The sequence below is a fragment of the Mytilus trossulus genome, chromosome 7, assembly GCF_036588685.1.
Source record: "Mytilus trossulus isolate FHL-02 chromosome 7, PNRI_Mtr1.1.1.hap1, whole genome shotgun sequence".
NCBI lineage: Eukaryota > Metazoa > Mollusca > Bivalvia > Mytilida > Mytilidae > Mytilus > Mytilus trossulus.
The window spans coordinates 22,037,892-22,058,566 of NC_086379.1; the positions used below are offsets into that span (position 1 = coordinate 22,037,892).

A 20,675-nucleotide genomic window follows, 5' to 3' on the forward strand; every position below is an offset into this window, starting at 1 on the left:
TTTTCCTAAAAAAAGTACTTAATTCCGTTCATCTAGTTGTAAAATTTCCTAAAAAAGTACTTATTTCCGTTTATCTATAATGGGTATAAACAAAAACTGAACAAGAAAAGTATTAGTAAACAGACAGAAAGTCGTTGAATTAATTATTTTACAATTGTTTAAATATATGTGAGAATTAAGGCGAATTTTCTTTAATTACAGATAAATGTATTTTAAGTTCAGGAAATGATTTATTCTTCGGGTATGTCTAAACAACCGCTCAGGACCTCCTGAGTGCACTCAGGACATACAAAGTGCACTCAGGACCCATTACCGACATCGTATCTGCACACATGATGAATGTTTATATTCGTTATACGCTTCATATTTAAGAGTTAAATTTTGGTAGAATTTGAAATCGTAGGGGCGGATCCAGCCATTTTAAAAAGGGGGGCTAACCCAGGACAAAAAAGGGGGGGGTCAACTACATGTCCCCATTCAAATTCATTGATCGGCAAAAAAAAAAGGGGTGTTCCAACCCCCCGGACTCCCCCCCCCTCTGGATCCCCGCCTGAATCGAACTTAGATAGATATGTTAATTCTTATAAAATAATGAGGGCACGATTCACTAATTACACAACTACTGAGCCATGAATTATCCAATCAACAAAATTGATTGGATTATCTTTATTGTTTTTTTAGGAATTGTATCGTTAGTTCAGTTTTTCCTTTAACATTCATTTGTATATAGAAAAAATAAAATATCTCATTCGATGTACTTTTTCAGTTTATTTTTTCATGATGACGGGTAAATTAATTTGTTGTGTTTTGCAGTTCACGAATAAAGAAAATTATTTTATAGTTGCGTTTTTTTCTGTAACTAGTTCGATTTTTTTTTTCAGTGAGATTCTTTTCTCTCTCTCTCTCTAAATCAACACAATGTTGACTGAATATCTAATTTTATTGAATTTGTATATCTTTATTCTCAACAAACCATTATACAAGAGAAGACAAGTATGTACAATATTCAGTTTAACCTTAACGGAAATCTGTGCACGAAGACTTAGTTGTGGTTTGAACGGATTTCGTGTCAATAGACTGTTTTCGAAAGTCTTTCTCGCTGTAACAAAAATCATTTTTTTAAATTAAGTTTAGAATCTTACTACAATCTAATTAACATATTGTTTAGAAATAATTATACCCAAAATATCATAATTTTAAAAAAACGGAGACGAAAACGGAGACAAATTCATTTTCAGAATTTATTTTCACATTGAAATTCATTTCAGGCTTGTGAAACTGGACAAAACGACTTTAATTACAGAAAAAAACCTTAATAAATGCGGATTTCTTAAAACATTCGTATAACTCAAAAATAAAATTCCTGGACAAGTTCGATAAAAATGAGAAATAACATCTAACTACATGTATATGAGTTTGATTGTTTGAAAAGTACGGCTTTTACAGTTAAGAACGGATTCCATATACAAAACTTTAATTTATATAAATTCTTTTAAAGTATGAACATTTATTTCCCTTTTCAAAATCGTACAAAGAATTAATTACTGCATGATCCAGGACAGGATTATAAAATTAAGAATAAAACTTAAAAATTTATGGAACGAAATTTTAATAAAATACGAAAATCTTAAAACATCGCGATATTCATTTAAAACGTCACAATATTACTTCTCGCATGGTCACACTGTACTAACAACACAATCTGTAAACAACAATAAAGATAATCAAATCAATTTTGTTGATTGGATAATTCATGACTCAGTAGTTGTGTAATCAGTGACACGTGCCCTCATTATTTTATAAGAATTAACATATCTATATAAGTTCGATTTCAAATTCTACCATTTAACTCTAAAATAAGAAGCGTATAACGAATATATGCATCAATCCTGTGTGCGATGACTATAAAGGGTCCTGAGTGCACTTCGTTTATATGTCATGAGTGCAATCAGGAGGTCCTTCAAGCGGTATTTAGGCGTACCGTTATTCTTCTGGCGGCTTCATTTTTTGTTTTATCAATAACTTATACACAAGGAGACATTTTTTTTTTTACAGCATGAACCCCAGTTAATGAGCAAACACAAATTTAGAAAGAAAATCGTTTACAATTAAAATTTATAAAAGGAAAAAAAGGGGGATAATAAACAAATTTTATTTAAGCTCACATACTTCTAAAAAAGATTTGCATATGTAAGCTCTCTATAGATAATGTTAAATTATTTCAGGAGTTTTGAAAAAAAGAATATATACAGTTTAATTTCGACTAAAATAGTGATTCTTTTTATAGATTTGGTACCTCAGTTTCGACGCAACATTTCGTTTTGAATTGTTAGATGGCAAACTCTTTAGGAGAATATTGTATCTGTTCTTTATGTAATTATGGTGATATTGGCGATAAGATTCATTATATTATAACAAGGCCTTGTACAAATCCTTGATTATAGAATGTTTGGCAATATAAAAAGACGAAAGTAGACAAACCCTAATTAAGCAGGGTTTCACAAGTTGATCTCCAAGCGGCCCACATTGTACATCGAATAAGATCTATATTTGTCAACGTTTTCAAAAGGAAATAACTTGAATTGAAAATTTCCCAACTGTGAAAATTTGTTATTTCTAAACGTCTTTATTAATTATTATTTCGGAAAGAAAAAAATATTTAGCATATTCATATATTTTCATAATTTTTTCCAAGGATACCTTATTTTTTGCAAAGTTTACTTTTATATGTTTTTAACCATCACCAGCGACATATTCTCTGCAATCACCAATTAGTCCTAATTATTAAAGATCAATTGACCAAATTCAAATGATGATTGGTATATCGTATTGAATATGACCGTCGGTCATCCGTGACGTATCCAAAATAACGGCGCATGCTGAGGTTACTGAGGTAGAAATTTTTACATGTATAAAAAAACTAAAAAATGGAAAAGCATGTGGTGATGATTTAATTATAAATGAATATATAAAGTCTACATGTAATATTTTTATGCCTGTTTATGTTAAGCTTTTTAATGTTATATTTAGTTCGGGAAATGTACCAGAATCCTGGCTTATTGGAAATATTATACCTTTTTACAAGAATAAAGGAGATCAGTGTGATCCACAAAATTATAGACCCATCACTATTTTAAGCTGCTTGGGTAAACTTTTTACTTCAGTACTCAATCTTAGAGTAAGCTCTTTTTTAGAAAATTTCTTATTGCTTAAGGAAAACCAGTTTGGATTTAGGAAAAAATATTCTACTACCGATAGCATTTTTGTACTTCATCTATTATTTGAACTGTTAAAACAGAAAAAGAAAAAACTTTATTGTGCCTTTATTGATTTTGCAAAGGCCTTTGATACTGTTTGGCATGCAGGACTTTGGTCAAAATTACTTAAATACTCTGTGAATGGTAAAATGTTTAATACTATCACAAATATGTACAGTAACATAAAATCTAGAATTTTTTATAGTAATGAATATTCTGAATTTTTCCCATGTAATGTTGGTGTTAGGCAAGGGGAAAATTTATCTCCTATACTTTTTTCTTTATATGTAAATGATCTAGAAGATTTTCTAATAGAAAAGAACATAGATGGTTTGAAATCTCTATCAGATGAATTAGAAACTGAACTAGATTGTTATCTTAAACTTTTTATTATATTATATGCAGACGATACAGTCTTGTTATCAGAGTCTCAGGTTGACTTACAAAAGCAACTGGATACTTTATCTGAATACTGTAAATTGTGGAAACTGAAAGTGAATGTACAAAAAAGTAAAATTGTAATTTTTTCTAAAGGTAGACTACCTAATAATGTTAAGTTTAATTATGAAGATATTGTACTAGAAATTGTTAATGAGTTTACTTATCTAGGTGTCTTATTCAGTAGAACAGGAAGTTTTTTAAAGGCTAAAAAAGCACAAGCAAATAAAGCAATGTGTGCTATGTACGACGTTATCAAAAAAGGCAGATTGCACAATCTTTCTATTGAATGTCAAATTGAATTATTTGATAAGATTGTTAAACCTATTTTGATTTATGGGAGTGAAGTCTGGGGTTTTGGTAATAATTCTGTTATAGAAAGGGTTCATATGAAATTCTGCAAACTTTTGCTTAAGGTTAAAAATTCTACACCTAATTTCATGATATACGGAGAATTGGGCAGATATCCTTTGGAGATTGATATAAAACTCCGTATAATTAACTACTGGACTAAATTGTTGTCTGGAAAACAAGAAAAACTTCCTGCAATACTATACAAGTACTCATTGTATAAATATAAAAATGATATTACATGGTTGAAACATGTTAAATCCATTCTTGATGAATCTGGTTTATCATTTGTGTGGGATACCCAATATTTTGTAAACGATACATGGCTTTATACTATTGTTAAACAAAATCTTGTTGATCAATTTAAACAGAAATGGCACACTAACGTGCAAGAATCGCCAAAAGCTATAAACTACCGTATGTATAAAGAAAACTGTCAATTTGAATATTATTTTAAACATTTAGATGATAGAAATATTATTACATTATGTAGATTGAGAACAGGAAGTCATAGATTTCCTATTGAGACTGGTAGATGGCAAAACGTTGCAAGAGAAAATAGAAAATGCTTACTTTGTAATTCTGGTGACATCGGAGATGAATATCATTATATTTTTATGTGTTCTGTATTCAATGATGATCGTAAACAGTTTTTGAGAAAAAAATATAGAAATCAACCAAATGCATTGAAATTTAATGAACTGATGAATAGTAAAAATCTTTCTGATCTTAATAACTTGTGCAAATATATAAGAATTGTAAATATTCATTTAGGCTCTCCGGGGTAATTCATGTACTTGATATCATTTAGTTTAATATGTATATCGTAATATATGATATGTACCTCCTCTTGCTTTCGTATAATTTTTGTATGTCTGTACATATACACTATGTAATTATTGTGTGTATCTCTATACCATTGTAATTTGGTTTGTTGAGAAATAAAGATATATAGATAGATAGATAGTTTATTAATTAGCGTCTCGCAATTTAAATTTCATCAAGGGGACTTAATTAAACCAGTTACTATACAAATCTGGAAAAAACGATGTACATGTACTTTTTAATATTTTTAAAACAAATTACGAAAACGTTTAGTGTAAAAATCACCGAATATAACATCAACGTAAGTCGTTTTGGAATCCTAATGCAACAGACAGTCGATTCAAACTGAAATAACTTCTTTAAAGATGGTTTGATTTTTTCAAAGACACATGTATTATATGTCCATGTATTATATATGTCTCAATACATGTATTATATGTCTATGATTTTATCAAAACAAAAATTACAAAATTATAATATAAGTCATCAATCGAATCAGAGACATGAACTCTCACTATTATTTACTAGTATACATGTCCTAAGTTGCTTAATGTCCTGTGTGCAACCAGGAGATCCTGAACGGTTTTTAGACGTACCATTATTTTATATGCATATATTTAAAGTTGTTCTTAATTATATGCATACTAGGTATCAGTGGCGGATCTAGGGGGAGGGTTTCAGGGGTTGGAACCACCTTTTTTTTATAACAATCAATGCATTTGAGTGGGGACATATGGTTGGAACCACCCCTCCTTCTTTTGTCCTGGGTTGGGACCCCCCTTTTTCAAATGAATGGATCCTCCACAGAGGTATGTTTATATATATGTGTGTATCAGTCCAAATGACTTCCCAATTAGCAGAGGCGGATTTCGTTTTTTCTTCCAGCCTCCCCCCCCAAAAAAAAAAAATAATCTTGGGTAACAAATGGTAGATTATATACGGAATCACGGAAGCATGACTGGACGTGACCCCTCTAAGGCAGTCAATGAGTCCCAACTTATGAAAATTTCTGGATCAACCATTGCTTAGTTCTAGTTATCTTAGGTCCTAGTGTGAAATAAAGCCAATGGGTCTTTTTAAACACATCTTAATTCATACATGTATTCGTTTTCTCACGGATTTGTTCATGCAATATTGAAATTATGTTTACTCAATGCGTAATTACTAAAGTTTATATTTGCTACTTTTCTTCTTAATTTCATATAAATTATTATTTATTTTTTTTCGTCGAAAATTTAGTGGTGTTGAAATAGGGGATGGACAGTCACACAGATACCTATTATCACATTTCACAAAAGAAATGTTGTATAATGTCATCAATCTGTATTACACGTAGACAGGATGTTCTCTAGAAAACTATACGTTATACACACCCGAGAATACACGCACTGTCGTAGTAATGGAAAATTACTGTATGTTATAGTTACCTGTAATCAGCTTTGCAACACCATGTCATAACAGTTCAAAAAGATTTTCTTCAAAATAAAAATGGAATATTTTCTTTAAAATTTAAAACTTTAAAAAGTAGACTTTGACAAAATTATGAAATAGAAAGAATTGAACAATTTAAAATCGTATTTTAACAAAGATTTAGATATAATTTTACAACGATCCTTAAAAAATAACCAAACAAACGTTGAATCAAACTATATGAAACTACGCAGTTTTATATCAAAATACTGACACACACCAGTTTGCCATCTCAGTATGCAAGGCAAGGGTGCTTGGTGAGGTGCTGGAACTTGATGAACATGTAACATTAAGTTACAGTTCTGTTAGGATTTGACTGCCTTTTTACAGAGACTTTCTATGCTGTATATTTCATATTTATATTTATTTGTGAGGCCCTCGTCATCATTTATATTCACTAAAAGCACAGTCGCCTAAAGATTTAATAAATATAGCGAAAAAATTGCGAAAATTGGGGGAAATAATATATTTTTAGTAGCATTATTATTTTAAAATCTTAAGAGGTTCCCAGGCCGTTACTTGCAAATTAAACTCTAAAAGTGTATAACTATCTATAACGAATATATGCATTCATCATGTGTGCAGATACGACGACTTTAAAGGGACTGTCATAAGTGCACTTTGTATGCCCTGCATGTGTGCACTCAGGAGGTCCTCCTGAGCGGTGTTTGAACGTACCGGGAAAATCTTATCTGATTCAGGATCAATTCATCGGTTACACTCCCCTGTCACCAGTGATCCTTTTTGCTGACATTGAAAAAGTATTGTGTAGTCCCTGTGTAAGTGTTGACTCTCAATTTGCACATGCGATTTTTTAATATTCCCCGGACTTCTGCAAAAAACAATTATTCAGTTCACTGATTAAGATGGAAGGTAAACGAACAGAAAGTCACAGGACATTCCGACAAAAAGTCACAGGACAAAAAGTCAGACACATGTCAAACTCAGACATAATGTATCAAAGTTGATAGTACAAAAAGTCACAAACAATTTGTCGACAATTGTTTGAATGTAAATGAAAAAAGATTTTGAAATATTTTCTTTTTATTACATATATTCTGTATAATTAATTTTTAATTGAAGGAAATTGTTCATAATATAAAAAAGAAGATGTGGTATGATTGCCAATGAGACAACTGTCCACAAGAGACCAAAATGACACAGACATTAACACCTATAGGTCTTTACGACCTTCAACAATGAGCCAATATAAAAAAGATGTGGAATGATTGCCAATGAGACAACTGTCCACAAGAGACCAAAATGACACAGACATTAACAACCATAGGTCACCATACAGCCTTCAACAATGAGCAAAGCAGAGGTAAAGCCCATACCGCATAGTCAGCTGTAAAAGGCAATCATACCATATTTTTTTTTTTATATTTACATAATGTACATGTCAAAAAATGCGTGCAAATGTAATCAAAAGCTGCACACATTGTACATGTTGTACGTAATGATTTTTGTGTGCAAATGTAATGGTAATGTGCGCAAACCTAATGCACTGATTTATTTGTTTTTAATAAATTTTAATTACAAAGTTGCTACATCATGTTCATGTATAAAACTTCAAGAAAAATACAAAAAGAGTGTTTTCTTGTTCAAAGAAAAATAATCTCAAAACTAAATTGTGAATTTTTGTCCTGTGACAGTGTGTGACTTTTTGACTGTGACTTTCTGTCCTACATTCAGATTGAATAGGGGAGTTTGGTTGACCCCGTCTCCTTCTATCTGAGACTACTATGATATCTCAGTGATGAGCTTTATGTTTCATGTACAAATGTATTGTGCTTGTCATGTATGTATGTCAGATAAAAGCTCTACAGAGCTTATGTTGTATTGTTATATGTATAACCGACAATAAATTAATAGCCCCTAACAAGTAAGAATTAGGTTACTTCTTTTTGTTTTGACATCTTGCAAGGGTTTTTATACCCCCGTATTAAAATTATACCCCCACTTTAAAAAAGGGGGTATACTGTTTTACCCCTGTCTGTCCATCCATCCTTGCGTCAGTCAGTCCGTCCAATGAATATTTTTTGTCCCATTTTCCTCAGGAACTACAATAGAAGGATTTCTGAAATTTGGTTTCAGGGTTAAATAAGTCAGCTATACCTTGTGATGCATTTTCAGTTTCATCACTCCACAACTTCCTGTTTTCCGAACACTTGTATGATTTTACACATGATAGCCAAGTTGAAAGTTGAAAACTAACAACCTAATTTATGTACAAAAAAAATGAAAAACAGATATGTTTCACATAAACAAATGACAATAACTAAATTATAGGATCCTGAGTTGGAAGAGGCACATCCATAACAAATTGGCAGGGTATAAGGAACTTTGAAAATGTTTAGTTTTTGTGGTTTGGTCTTTTTTCCGGATACTGTAAGCAATAAGGCCCCTTTACTTAGTGAATGAAATAATTGTAAGATACACATATCTGTCTGCCATATTTTATATGAACTTGACCTCATTTTCATAGTTCATTGGTCAATGAAACACTGCATTGTTTTGTCAGTTTATCATATTTTTAAAGTAACAGGTAGATTATATTTGGTAGATATGAAACAATTGTAAGGTGTGCATGTCTGAATGGCAGATTCATATATAAACCATGACCGCATTTTATTGTTCTTTGGTCAATGATAAGTTTTCTTGGTTTTGTCATTTTATCAGTTTTTCTAAGGATAGGTCTACTTGTTGTTGTATGGAATGACTACAAGGTATCATATAAAAAAAATGTCTGTCTGCCAATGTTAATTTTACTGTGACCTCTGATTCATAGAATAATGATAATATTCATGATATTGAACAGCAAGAATGATGAGTAAGTTGATGTTATATACAAATAAGGCAAAATTTTCAGTTGCCTACTAATTATGTAATAGTAGTTATTTTTGTCATTAAATGATGTTTACTCTTTTATGTGTAGGGCAAGAACATTAAAGATAAAGAGGAAACTATAAACAGAAGAAATTATCAACAAAATAAGATTTACAGAGGTCAACAAAGCCTAAATGGTAAGTCCACTGTTATAAAAGTTTTTGTCCTTGAATAATGATTAAATATTTATTAAAATAAGATGTGGTATGATTGAGAAAACTATCCATCAGAGTTCAATTAAGTGGATGTAAGCATTGTAATTACTTATTAGAGGCCAGTGATGACCTGTAACATGTGTAAGTAATGAGAAAACCCATACCCTATACATGTTTTAGTAATCTATAAAAGACAACACTAACCAAATTTGAAACAGAGCATCAATTCAAACGTCAAATATACCAGACTAATTTATAAAAACAAAAAATTAGGAAAAATAAAAATGACGGTTCCAATGAGACATTTCTCCAATAGACATGATAGAGATCAAATGACTTTTAAGGAGGCTCTTGGGTATAACAATTTCAGAAAAATATTTAATAATTTTTTTTCATAACTCATTTTATTTATAACTTTATCATATGGTACACCAAATCATTCAAATCATCAAAACAATCAATTCGGTTTGGCCCGAGATGACTTTTAAAATGTATATATCATTGAAAAAGCTCCAAATTATCTCCCTTTGGTGCAAAAAGGCCATTGTAATGTAATATCTTTTTTAACTCATCGGTGGCCTTTATTTTTATGCCCCACCTACGATAGTAGAACTGCATTATGTTTTCTGGTCTGTGCGTCCGTTCTTCCGTCTGACTGTCCGTTTGTTCATCCGTCCGTCCATTTGTCCATCTGTCCCACTTTAGGTTAAAGTTTTTGGTCAAGGTAGTTTTTGATGAAGTTGAAGTCCAATCAACTTGAAACTTAGTACAAATGTTCCTTATGATATGATCTTTCTAATTTTTAAACCAAATTTAACTTTTGACCCCAATTTCACAGTCCACTGAACATAGAAAATGAAAGTGCATGTTTCAGGTTAAAGTTTTTGGTCAAGGTAGTTTTTGATGAAGTTGAAGTCCAATCAGCTTGAAACTTAGTACACATGTTCCTTATGATATTATCTTTCTAATTTTAATGCCTTATTATATTTTTTATCCAATTTCATGGTCCATTGAACATGGAAATGATAGTGCGAGTAGGGCATTTGTGTACTTTGGACGAATTCTTGTTTATTATAATTTTTAAATAAGCTGTACTTTAACTAAACTATTATAAAAGTTAAGCGATTTCTGTAATTTAGTACTTGAATATTCAAAAGAAAGTTCATCATAATAATCATAAACATGATAAAATAGCCATTTTATTTATTTCTTCACCGATATTTTTGAGTTTGTGTATTTGTAGGTCAGACATCTCGATTTTCATAGTCATCATTCACAGATCAATACTAAACGGAAAACTTAAAGCTGATATTTTTCTCCATAGAGCGACTTTTTTTATTAATTTGAAATGGAATGTGTTTTTTCCTACATTTATTTGAAAGAGGAAATTTCAACATGAGGACTATAAACAAAAAGGAGTCATATCATCACGATCATTGATGCACAAGAACTTGATCATAGAAATACAACAATGTAATTATCAATTGAAAGATGGAACGAATGAACAAAATATTAGAATGTTGTTGTCCAAATAAACTTGCTTTGTCTTCTCATTCGAATCTCTCCATTCAATAAAGATGTACAGAGGAAGATCTTTGAAGAACAGATTGAAAAAAATGTCTTGTCTAAGAATTGCAGGAATATTCTAGTGAATGAAATTATTTATTGACTTCACTCTTATATAGTGGACTGAATAATTGTACATAGCAAGTTGTGAATAAAGAAAACAAAAACTTTAACAAAAAGTGTTTATATTATAAATTTGCAAATATAAGCATACTATTATGTACACTACAAAGGTATATCTAATTCAAATTGTTTGCATATGCAAGTATTGCAATGAAACTATAACAAAGAAAATCTTACCTCATGAAAAGAGTAAACTATTCAGTCAGAATATAAAATATTTTTCAGTTCTATTTTTCATAATAGAATAAACAAGTCAAAGATTTCAAAACAATATTTTTTCATTTATTTAGACATTTCATCATTTTGTTTCAGTGAACGGACTTTATTCTTTGACTGTAAATATTATTATACATTCCAAAATAAGAATAATCTTTATTGTCATATAAACAAATAAAAAACATGTTTGTGACAAAAGAAAAAAATATATATATATATATATATGTATATAAAAAAAAATTGCATACATTTAAAACATTTTACTACCAAACAGCATTCACTGTAACATACACATAACTTTATATTTATATATATATATTTATAGTTTTATTCCCATAGGATTTTATTTTGTCCCATGGGATATTGAAAATCCCATGGGATAATAAAAATCCCATGGGATTTTTTTTGTCCCATGGGACAACAAATATCCCATGGGACTACAATTATCCCATGGGACCAAAAAAAATCCCATGGGATTTAACCAAAATCCCATGGGATAATGGTCAATCCCATGGGATTTTGCCCTGTCCCATGGGATATTGAAAATCCCATGTTTTTATAAATCAAATAGCAAAATAAATATGCTAGTAACAGTAGAAAACCAATGAAATTATTGAATCTCATGTAATTCCGCACATTTTGGTTATATTCATGACATTGTAGCTCTTGTTTGAGGCGGCGGCGGATTTGCAAATGAGTGTTTTGCAAATTAAAAGTGTCCAGTGTTTATTGTTTGGTTGCCGTCTAGATTGTGAATTTCAGATTGTCCTTCTTGTCGATATATATGTTAGACTGTATATCGACATCCGGCTTCTAATCGACATTCTCTCTTCAAATCGACGGCCATTTCTCAAATCGACGTCCAAATCTGATGTCACTTTCTCAATATTTTGATACTTTAATCGACGTCCAATGTGACGGCATGTATTAACAAAACTACGTCCGATTGGATGTAGTCGTCATTAATCAATGTTCAATATCAATAAATTAAGGGAGCTCGCTTCTCAGTTTCAAAGTGATTAACTTTTCAAAACAATAGTTTATATTGATAGGGGATTAATAAAGGAATCCAAAAGAGGAAAAAAAATAATAGGTCACCGTGCTTGTTTTCGATATAATAGCCATTGAAATTTTGGCGGGAAAATGTTCTCTCTTGACTTTTCCTGATTTTCGGAAGCTTTTTAGTATTATAGTAAGAACCTTAATGAATTTCGTTTCGTCGAAACTCACTTACTACGTATTGTATTTTTGTTCTTCGTGTTTTAAGGCAAAAAAGAAACGCCTGTCTGAATGTCTGAAGTGCAGCATTTTAGCCTGATAACTATGAATTTATTTACCCGAATTCAACAGTTGCATCCATACTTCGTTGATACTTCTTATGTTATATCTGACATTACTGTACAATAGTGGTTGAGGACAGGTAACTATCCGACATGGATCAACTAGGCAATGTTCACTGCCGAATAAATCTTTTTCTGGGTCCTGAGACATTTCCAAAAATAGATAGGCCAAATCTAGATGATATTTGGGTCTATCAGAGGACAAAAGCAGGTAACGTCTGTTTAAAATATCTTTTATTGCCCTGTTTTTCCAAACAAACAGTTGTTTTCGATGTATAAGTATTTCAGTCAGCAGCATTTCTGTAAAAATAATATATGTAATATCCATGTTATGTTTAAAAAAAGTTTTAAAATTTCTTTGAATATGTATTTTTTTAATGAAAATTAATATACCATCCATTCACATTGCATACAATAGAATTCGCACACTGTGACACAGTTATATATATCGGACTTTATAACCCAATGAATAAATGTCTAAATGCTCGTCAACCTTGTATTTAAATTGGTCTTTTAAACATTTTTTAATTCGAGCGTCACCGATGAGTCTTGTGTAGACGAAACACGCGTCTGGCGTAAATATCAAATTTCAATCCTGGTATCTATGATGAGTTTATTTTCAACCACTGGATCGATGCCACTGCTGGTGGAGTTGTTTTAATTCCCCGATGTTAACAAACTTTGAATTTTTGAAATACTAAGGTGTTTCTACCTTAGGAATACAGTACCTTAGCTGTATTTTGCAAAACTTTAAGGAATTTTTAGTCCTCAATGCTCTTCAAATGTATTTGGCTTTTTTTCGCTGATTGTAGTTCTTTGTTTTCGACAGCCGATGAATTTTAATATCCGTCTGGTATCCCCGCCTATCTTTGTCAATGATCTATGTAATCATTCATATATTTATCAAGTTTATATAGAGCATTTTTCTGTAATCAACTGTAATTCTAATATTGATATTTACTTAAAAATTTGGATGGATATAAAAACTATCAAAATTATCCGATAACGGTTTTTTTCTTCAAAACCATGAACATATATTCTTACCTATTTGGTTCCTAATAGATATCCAAAGAGATATAGGAATTCTACAAATCGGTTGACTGGCTAGATCTAAAGTTTGTATAATTTCCATATTAGATGACAAACAGTCCATGATTTCCATTTCACTTATACCAAATTCTGATATCAAAAAGTAACAAACAATTTGTTGAATAACTTCCAAACCGAACATCATTTCTAAATTGTCCATTTTGTGATGCAAAGCCTCATTAATTGTTGATGGCAAATGCAAATTAGGTTGTATATCATCCTTCCATGTTGCAGCGATCTCAACTATCGTGTTTATGAGGACAGGACAGGTAGAAGCACTTGTAAACATTTGAAGAAGAATTGCTTCCTGTTCTTCGGTAACAGTGCGATGAATATCATTAAGTTTCTTGTTCAAAACAAGTGAGTATTGCTGTAATGTCCATTGAGGAAATATAATACAAGATCCGGTGGTAGCACATTTATTTGCAAGCCTTTTGAGGATACCTTTTTCATTTTCAATTTTTTGACTAGACATAATCAAATGTACTTTTGCTGGAAGTTTCGTTGACAACCAATCAAATTCGCCGGACTCTTCAAGTGGTTTCATTTCATTGATACCTTCCAGATGATCGACATCATCAATCACAATAACAAAATTATTTAACGATTTAGCTATTCTATTTTTCAAACCATTAAAGTAACTGTTTAAATGTTTCAAGTCATAAGATTTCAGGTCAATGTTCTGGTGTAAAACCTGATTTATTTGCATACAGATTCCTTGTAGTAGTTGTTTCCCATCAACCGATTGTGGACTCAATCCAAGACACCTCACTATTAATATCACATCTTCCCCAAGTAAATTCCTGGTCTGGTGACAAATCGTTGAAATAAGTGTTGATTTGCCGCAACCTGATGGTCCTGTCAATAAAATTGGATTGTGTTCTACCTTTTTCCCAGTAAGAATAAAATTTTGAACAATTGACAGTAGTTTTTCAAACCCAGACATACACGAGTCAATCATCATATTCTTACAGTGATGTAAATGAACAAGAATATCCGAGGATACTGGTTGAATCTCGTTTTCGATATCATTTTGCTTGTTGACACATTCCTTAACAATACTGACCAACCTAGTTGTAACTCCTGCAATAATATTCTCCATATATTCGCCATGTTGTTCGATAGCTTTGTGAACATTTTCACATTCTAACCAAGCAATGTCAAATTTAAATATATTTTCTGTAATGCCATTTTTTCTTATTCTGTCTTTTAATCTATCAAGAAGTTTCTGTTTATTAGAATCTATTGCAATGTCAGCGGCAAGGTCGATGAAAGAGGTAGCACCGACAACTCCAGTATTTATACCTAAAATATAATATCAGCATCAGTTACAATTTTATCAACTTTCTTCGTTTATTTTCATAAACTAAAGAGAAAGTTACATCATTGTTATAATCACATAGGTTGTACAAAAGGGTAAAAAAACCACCCAAGAGTTTGATAAAAGTGTACAAGTGTTATTTTGTCCGTCCACTGTAATTAATTTTGCCATATTCACGTTTTGGTTATCGCCTGTTAAAGTCATTAAGTCAAATGGCTATCCTGCTATAAGAGATTAACATAGCATTTTCTCTAAGGTCACATAGTAAATAAAGGCAACAGTTTTATATGTTTATATTTTTGTAAACAAAGAATTGTTGAATATTTGGAGATTATGTATGTCAGTTGGAGAATATTTGGAAATTATTTAGATCAATTGCAGAATATTTGGAGATTATTTATGTCAGTTGGAGAATATTTGGATATTTTTTATGTCAGTTGGAGAATATTAGGAGATTATTTAGATCAATTGCAGAATATTTGGAGATTATTGGTATATAAAAGCCGTCTGTTTTAGTTTTTTAATAATTGAAGGTGAGAAAGGAACTATACTTTATGAAAAGTTAAATAGGATTTTATTATTCATGGCAGTTTTACGCCGATTTTTGGAGAACTTATAGATTTATAGAAAGTTGTGTTACATAACTATTCAACTGTATGTATTTCTGTCCGCTCAGACTGTTACTTGGTTTTGGACACTATGCGTGTGTCGTTTTTCTTTGGTGTGCACAGTATTAGACACTGTTGCTTATTTTGATGCGGAATGCAATGAAATCCATTTGTGATGTGTAAATTTCAAAGTAATGTGCCAATGAATATTTGAATTATGCATTTTGTAAACTAATTATTGGATTATTTGTTTTTGAATTATCCGGTATTTCAATATACTCGGCCTGACCAGAAAGTGTTATGCCGTGGCAAAAGTTAAGATCCTTAAATATGTAACGGATACACTTATTTTGGTAGTTTTTTTAGTTCATACATATTCATAATTATGAACTTTCCTTCTGATTGTAGCAACATCAATAAGCACGTATAGAGTTAATCCAGTTAATACGATATTCTTGAGCTATTATCTACAATAATGGTCTTGATAAAGGGTTGATGCTAACAAGAAAGCTATTGACTCAAAAGTTCCACAATCCCGGACTCTATTCTTCAAATGTGACATTACCGAATTAGACTTATGACCAAAAATGTACTATAGATGAGCAAAATTGCGACAGTCACTTTAAAAAATGATTAGCTCACCCTTCCGGTGCACCTGAATTATCTGTCAGTTTTCGTAGGGTTTGTTAAAGTCTTTCGTTTGTTTTCTATTTAGTAAAACACATGGGCAGTTAATCAATATCACAAACAGCATTTCCTTAAAATACAAAAAACATTTAGATGTGAGCAAAAAAATAATAAAAAAAATATATCAAACGCCAAGGAAAATTCTAAACGGAAAGTCCCTTATTAAGTGGCAAAATCAAAAGCTCAAACATATCAAACGTATGGAAAACAACTGTCATATATTAACTTGGTACAGTTTTTCCTTTTGTAGGAATGGTGGATCAAACCTGGCCATGGTTTAGCTAAATTTCTCACGTGTATGAAAGAAGCTTAAAATTCCATTATATTGACAATGTTCGAGCAAAAATAGCAGACATACTAGGTAAAAATGTCAAAAGTACGGTAAAACATTCCATACTGTGTTATATTTCCCATTTATAAAAAAATATAAAATTCCTGTATTAAATGGATATATTGTCTTTTATATATATATCAAAAAGACATAAATCTACAAACATATTAATGACTAACTTTCAATATTTCTCTCTAAAAATATACAGTCCTTTGGTGACAAACTAAGTGCTTCTGTTATTTCTGCCTCCAAACCTGTTTGAGAAAAAAAAAATTTCAAAGGGCTTCGAAGGGAAGCTGTTTTTCATTCATTGTTTTGAACAAAAGTTATGCGTTTGAATTTTTTTACCTTCAATTTGTCATTTCGGAGTCTTTTGTTGTTGCCTATGCAGTATTGGTTTAGCTCATTGTTGAAGGACGTATGGCAATCTATAGTAATTTGCTGTGTCATTTGGTATCTTGTGGGGAGTAGTCTGCAATCATATTACATTTTCCTTATATATTTACAAAATAATGTTTGTCTCATGTGATGACAAAGGTATATTTGATGAGGCCATGCCATTCTACCAAGATAATTTCACTGGCGTTTTAATCATATGTTCTAATGTTTATATAAAATAAATGCTTTAATTAGCTTTCATTAGTCAGTTAACACCATAGCCTAAATATAAGCTGACAAACAGAAACAAACGTCAACAAAAACAAAGCGCAATCGACCATCTAACTGTTTAGGTGTAACTGCACTAATTTTGGCCAGCCAGAAAGTCCATACCAGAAAGTAGTACATATTTTACACAAACTAGTTCCTACGCATGAGTGTTACTTATAAACTTCATGTAACTATGCAGAATATATATGTATTTTTAGTATCAAATGAAAGCTGAGCTACTGGTGAACATTTTTTTTTACATTTTTTGGGACATCCGAAATTGCGGGAACCAGTTCTTTCTTATAAGCAATTAAAGGTATGTTGATTTGGTCAGTATAGGACACCATAATGTGTTGCTTTGACATGTAATAATTGTCACTTTATTTGAATTTTAACAAATACCTGTGCCTGCTTGAAATTGGGGAATTTAACATAGAAAGCAATGGGGCCATGAATTAGTTGCGTACTTCCTTTATTGCCCGTACATAAAAATTGAATATATATCCATGTAACCCCTGCGTTAATATCATTTTGAGGAATGGTCTTTCAATTATTTGCAGATTTATGGAATGATGCAAAAAATAATTGAAATTTAGTCGTATTGAAAATTGAATCAGAGCGTCGAAAAGGTCTATGATTACCTTTTTCCATATTTGATAAATTTGTTGATAAAAAAAACTTAAATGTCAAATTAAGTTAAAATCGACAAATATAATTTCATGATGTCACCTCTTCTTATATCCATTCTTAATTTTCATTCATGATACCTGAATTATCAAACTTTTGCTGTTTTTCGATGTTTTCAACGTTGTTGAAGGCTTTTTTGGCTCCTTGTTGAATCAGGTTCAGCAGTTCCTTGTACGTAGTTGTCCAATTTTCTACAGCTGTCTGATGATCTTTCAATTTCATTTTAGGTCTTGAAATTAAAATGCAAAAGATTAATATAAGAAAACAAAATTAGCAAATGTGACAATGAGTACTAAAAATGTGAGGATGTGCTAAATGAAAGTAACGGAAAGCATCACGGAGTTCCGGCAGTTCGGAGTCAATCGACAGATACCTGAAAATACACCTCTATTGTATGTCTCTAGTGAAAATGTAGGTTGGCTTAAGACAAATTTGAGAAACAGGAAAATATCTTTTGAATAATGCAAAACAAATGATACAAAAAAAAATGCATTTCTTCAAAGTTTCAAACTGATTAATACAGTAAACTCTTTACTTTCTCTTATCAGCCCTCGGTCAGTATCAGCTCTAAGGTTATTCGGATGTTGAATGACAAGAACAAGTTTTTTTTACAATTGATCTAATATCATTCACGACATTTATAATTACAGTTGAAATGTTATATTGATGTAATCAATTCGTTTGATGTGTTTGAGCTTTTGATTTTGCCATTTGATAACGGACTTCCGGTTTTGAATTTTCCTCCGTGTTCGGTATTTTTGTTATTTTACTTTCTGCATGAAACCGTTGTGTCGATAAGTTTTCTAATTTGTCGAAAATAATTATATATCCTAGCTCTAGTTACTACTCTACGGTAAATTGGACGTAATTCATTACCTGAACTCGTAGTTTGGATATTTTTCTCTAATTGGTCGAAGTGTATACAATGTAGGGACTGAATTACCATCTCTGGTGTACCAGTCATCTAATAATGTCGTTTCTGGAGTGAAAAAAATCTCTTTCAACTACTGTAAACCAACTTATTTTCGCGAGTGATTTATTTTCGCGACTTTCGCGAGTAGAAAAATAACGCGAATATAAATCGTCGCGAATATGTGAATCTTGAATCTTTCCTTATTAAACCCCATCAAATAAATCAGAAAATCGCAAAATAAAATAGCCGCGAAGTGGTCAAGAAAGGGTAAAACGCGAAATAAAGTATCCGCGAAAATAAGTTGGTTTACAGTATTCACAACAGTCTCTCTAAACTAATTAAGCCCATTTAAGTGCACAAGCGAGTGTTCCCGGATGCTTAAAATCAAGGAATTGGCGAGCCAAATGTAAAGTTTTTATTTATGTGTGATGATGCTAGAGTTTGTTATTTTACAGCCAGAATCTGCCATGAAGTACTAATTAAGAGAAAGTGTATTTTATATTCGTAATAAGTGTTTATAATGTTGTTTGTTTTCTTTTGTAAAATTGTTTTCATAGTAAGGTGTTTTATGCTAAAGATTTATTGATATATGTAATAGATGTAATATAAATGTATTTTAATCTGTGTTTTTACAGTCTCTCATAACTCTTTTTAGAGTGGCTCTATTATTAATTTTTAATATTATATTGTGTTGTATGTCAAATGTTTTAAAGAGGTGAGACTCTAATAAATCATTTGTTTGTTTGTTTGTTTGTTTGTAAATATATCAATACATGATTTTTTTTCTAATAAGTTATTATTGTCTTAGTGTCAGTAACTGATATTACCTTCAGATCTGTACCGTGTATCTTTTTTGTTGTTAGTGCCTTGACAGAATATGCAATTCGATATTTTACATATTGAGTTTCTACAACAGCTTGCAACGGGATGAGAATAACGTTAGCAGTAGAGTCATTAAAAAAAAACCTTAATCATATTGGTGCTCTAAATTTAAGGTTATCAACACTATTTTTTACTTTTATTAGATGAATATAGTCTCTTGTCAAATAAAAAAGGAGTTTAAATTGTCAGAATTATTATTAAATTCAAATTCACCTAACTTACTTGAAAATATAGAATAAGCCAATGACTTTGCAATATTATTTATACCATAGAAATACATTGGTCAATGACATTTTCTTAAAACAGCATAGTGGGTGTTAATATAATGTATATGATGGGAATGAAAAAAGATAAAACATCAATAAGTCAATCAGTCAAACACATGCTACAGGTATCAAATGGAATTTTTCTGAAATAGAACCCTTTGAAATATTATAAACCATAAATCATTCTTATGACTTCCAAGAAGATTTGTTGATTTTTTAAATCTTATAGTAGATAAAAATTTCTGTCGTAACGTTTAACGAAAAGATACGAACCTATGTTCATTCAGATACCGTGTTTTCAAATTTTAACTCGTACAGTGTAATTGTTCATTTCATTATTTTTTGTTTACCTTTACCGCATGCTAATGTCTCTTTTCTGATATCTTGGAAATCTTGCTCATCTAAATAAATCGGCAACGGACAATCTCCGTATTTATTTCCTATCAAACACTAAAATGAAAAGAAAAAAAACATATATTTCTGTATTTTTATAGATAATTTTCTTAATCTTTTTCCTATTTTTTCAATTCTTATTTATCTGCATTATATTTTCTATTTTATGAATCTCATCCAGATTTATAGTTTGGTGATTATGTTATCATTAATTCAATTC

General features: G+C 31.0%; 1 protein-coding gene and 1 long non-coding RNA gene across 3 annotated transcripts in view; one reads left to right on the forward strand and one right to left on the reverse strand.

The window, feature by feature from the left end:
- The window catches only part of LOC134726252 (protein qui-1-like), a 60,484-nt gene that overhangs the window by 25,045 nt on the left and 14,764 nt on the right, over positions 1 to 20,675 (reverse strand). Inside the window, exons 4-9 of the mRNA XM_063590652.1 lie at positions 20,413 to 20,512; positions 18,878 to 18,980; positions 18,082 to 18,230; positions 16,846 to 16,920; positions 13,675 to 15,024; positions 12,628 to 12,930 (exon numbers count right to left, since the gene is read on the reverse strand). Coding sequence (XP_063446722.1) covers positions 12,628 to 12,930; positions 13,675 to 15,024; positions 16,846 to 16,920; positions 18,082 to 18,230; positions 18,878 to 18,980; positions 20,413 to 20,512 — 2,080 coding nt within the window. The remainder of the gene's footprint in view (positions 1 to 12,627; positions 12,931 to 13,674; positions 15,025 to 16,845; positions 16,921 to 18,081; positions 18,231 to 18,877; positions 18,981 to 20,412; positions 20,513 to 20,675) is intronic.
- On the forward strand, positions 7,096 to 11,424 carry LOC134726900 (uncharacterized). 2 transcript variants are annotated; one of them, XR_010108670.1, is made up of 3 exons: positions 7,096 to 7,214; positions 9,280 to 9,367; positions 10,629 to 11,424. It is a non-coding gene; the product is annotated as an uncharacterized LOC134726900 (long non-coding RNA). The 2 variants fall into 2 exon arrangements; XR_010108671.1 differs by having other exon boundaries at positions 7,096 to 7,120.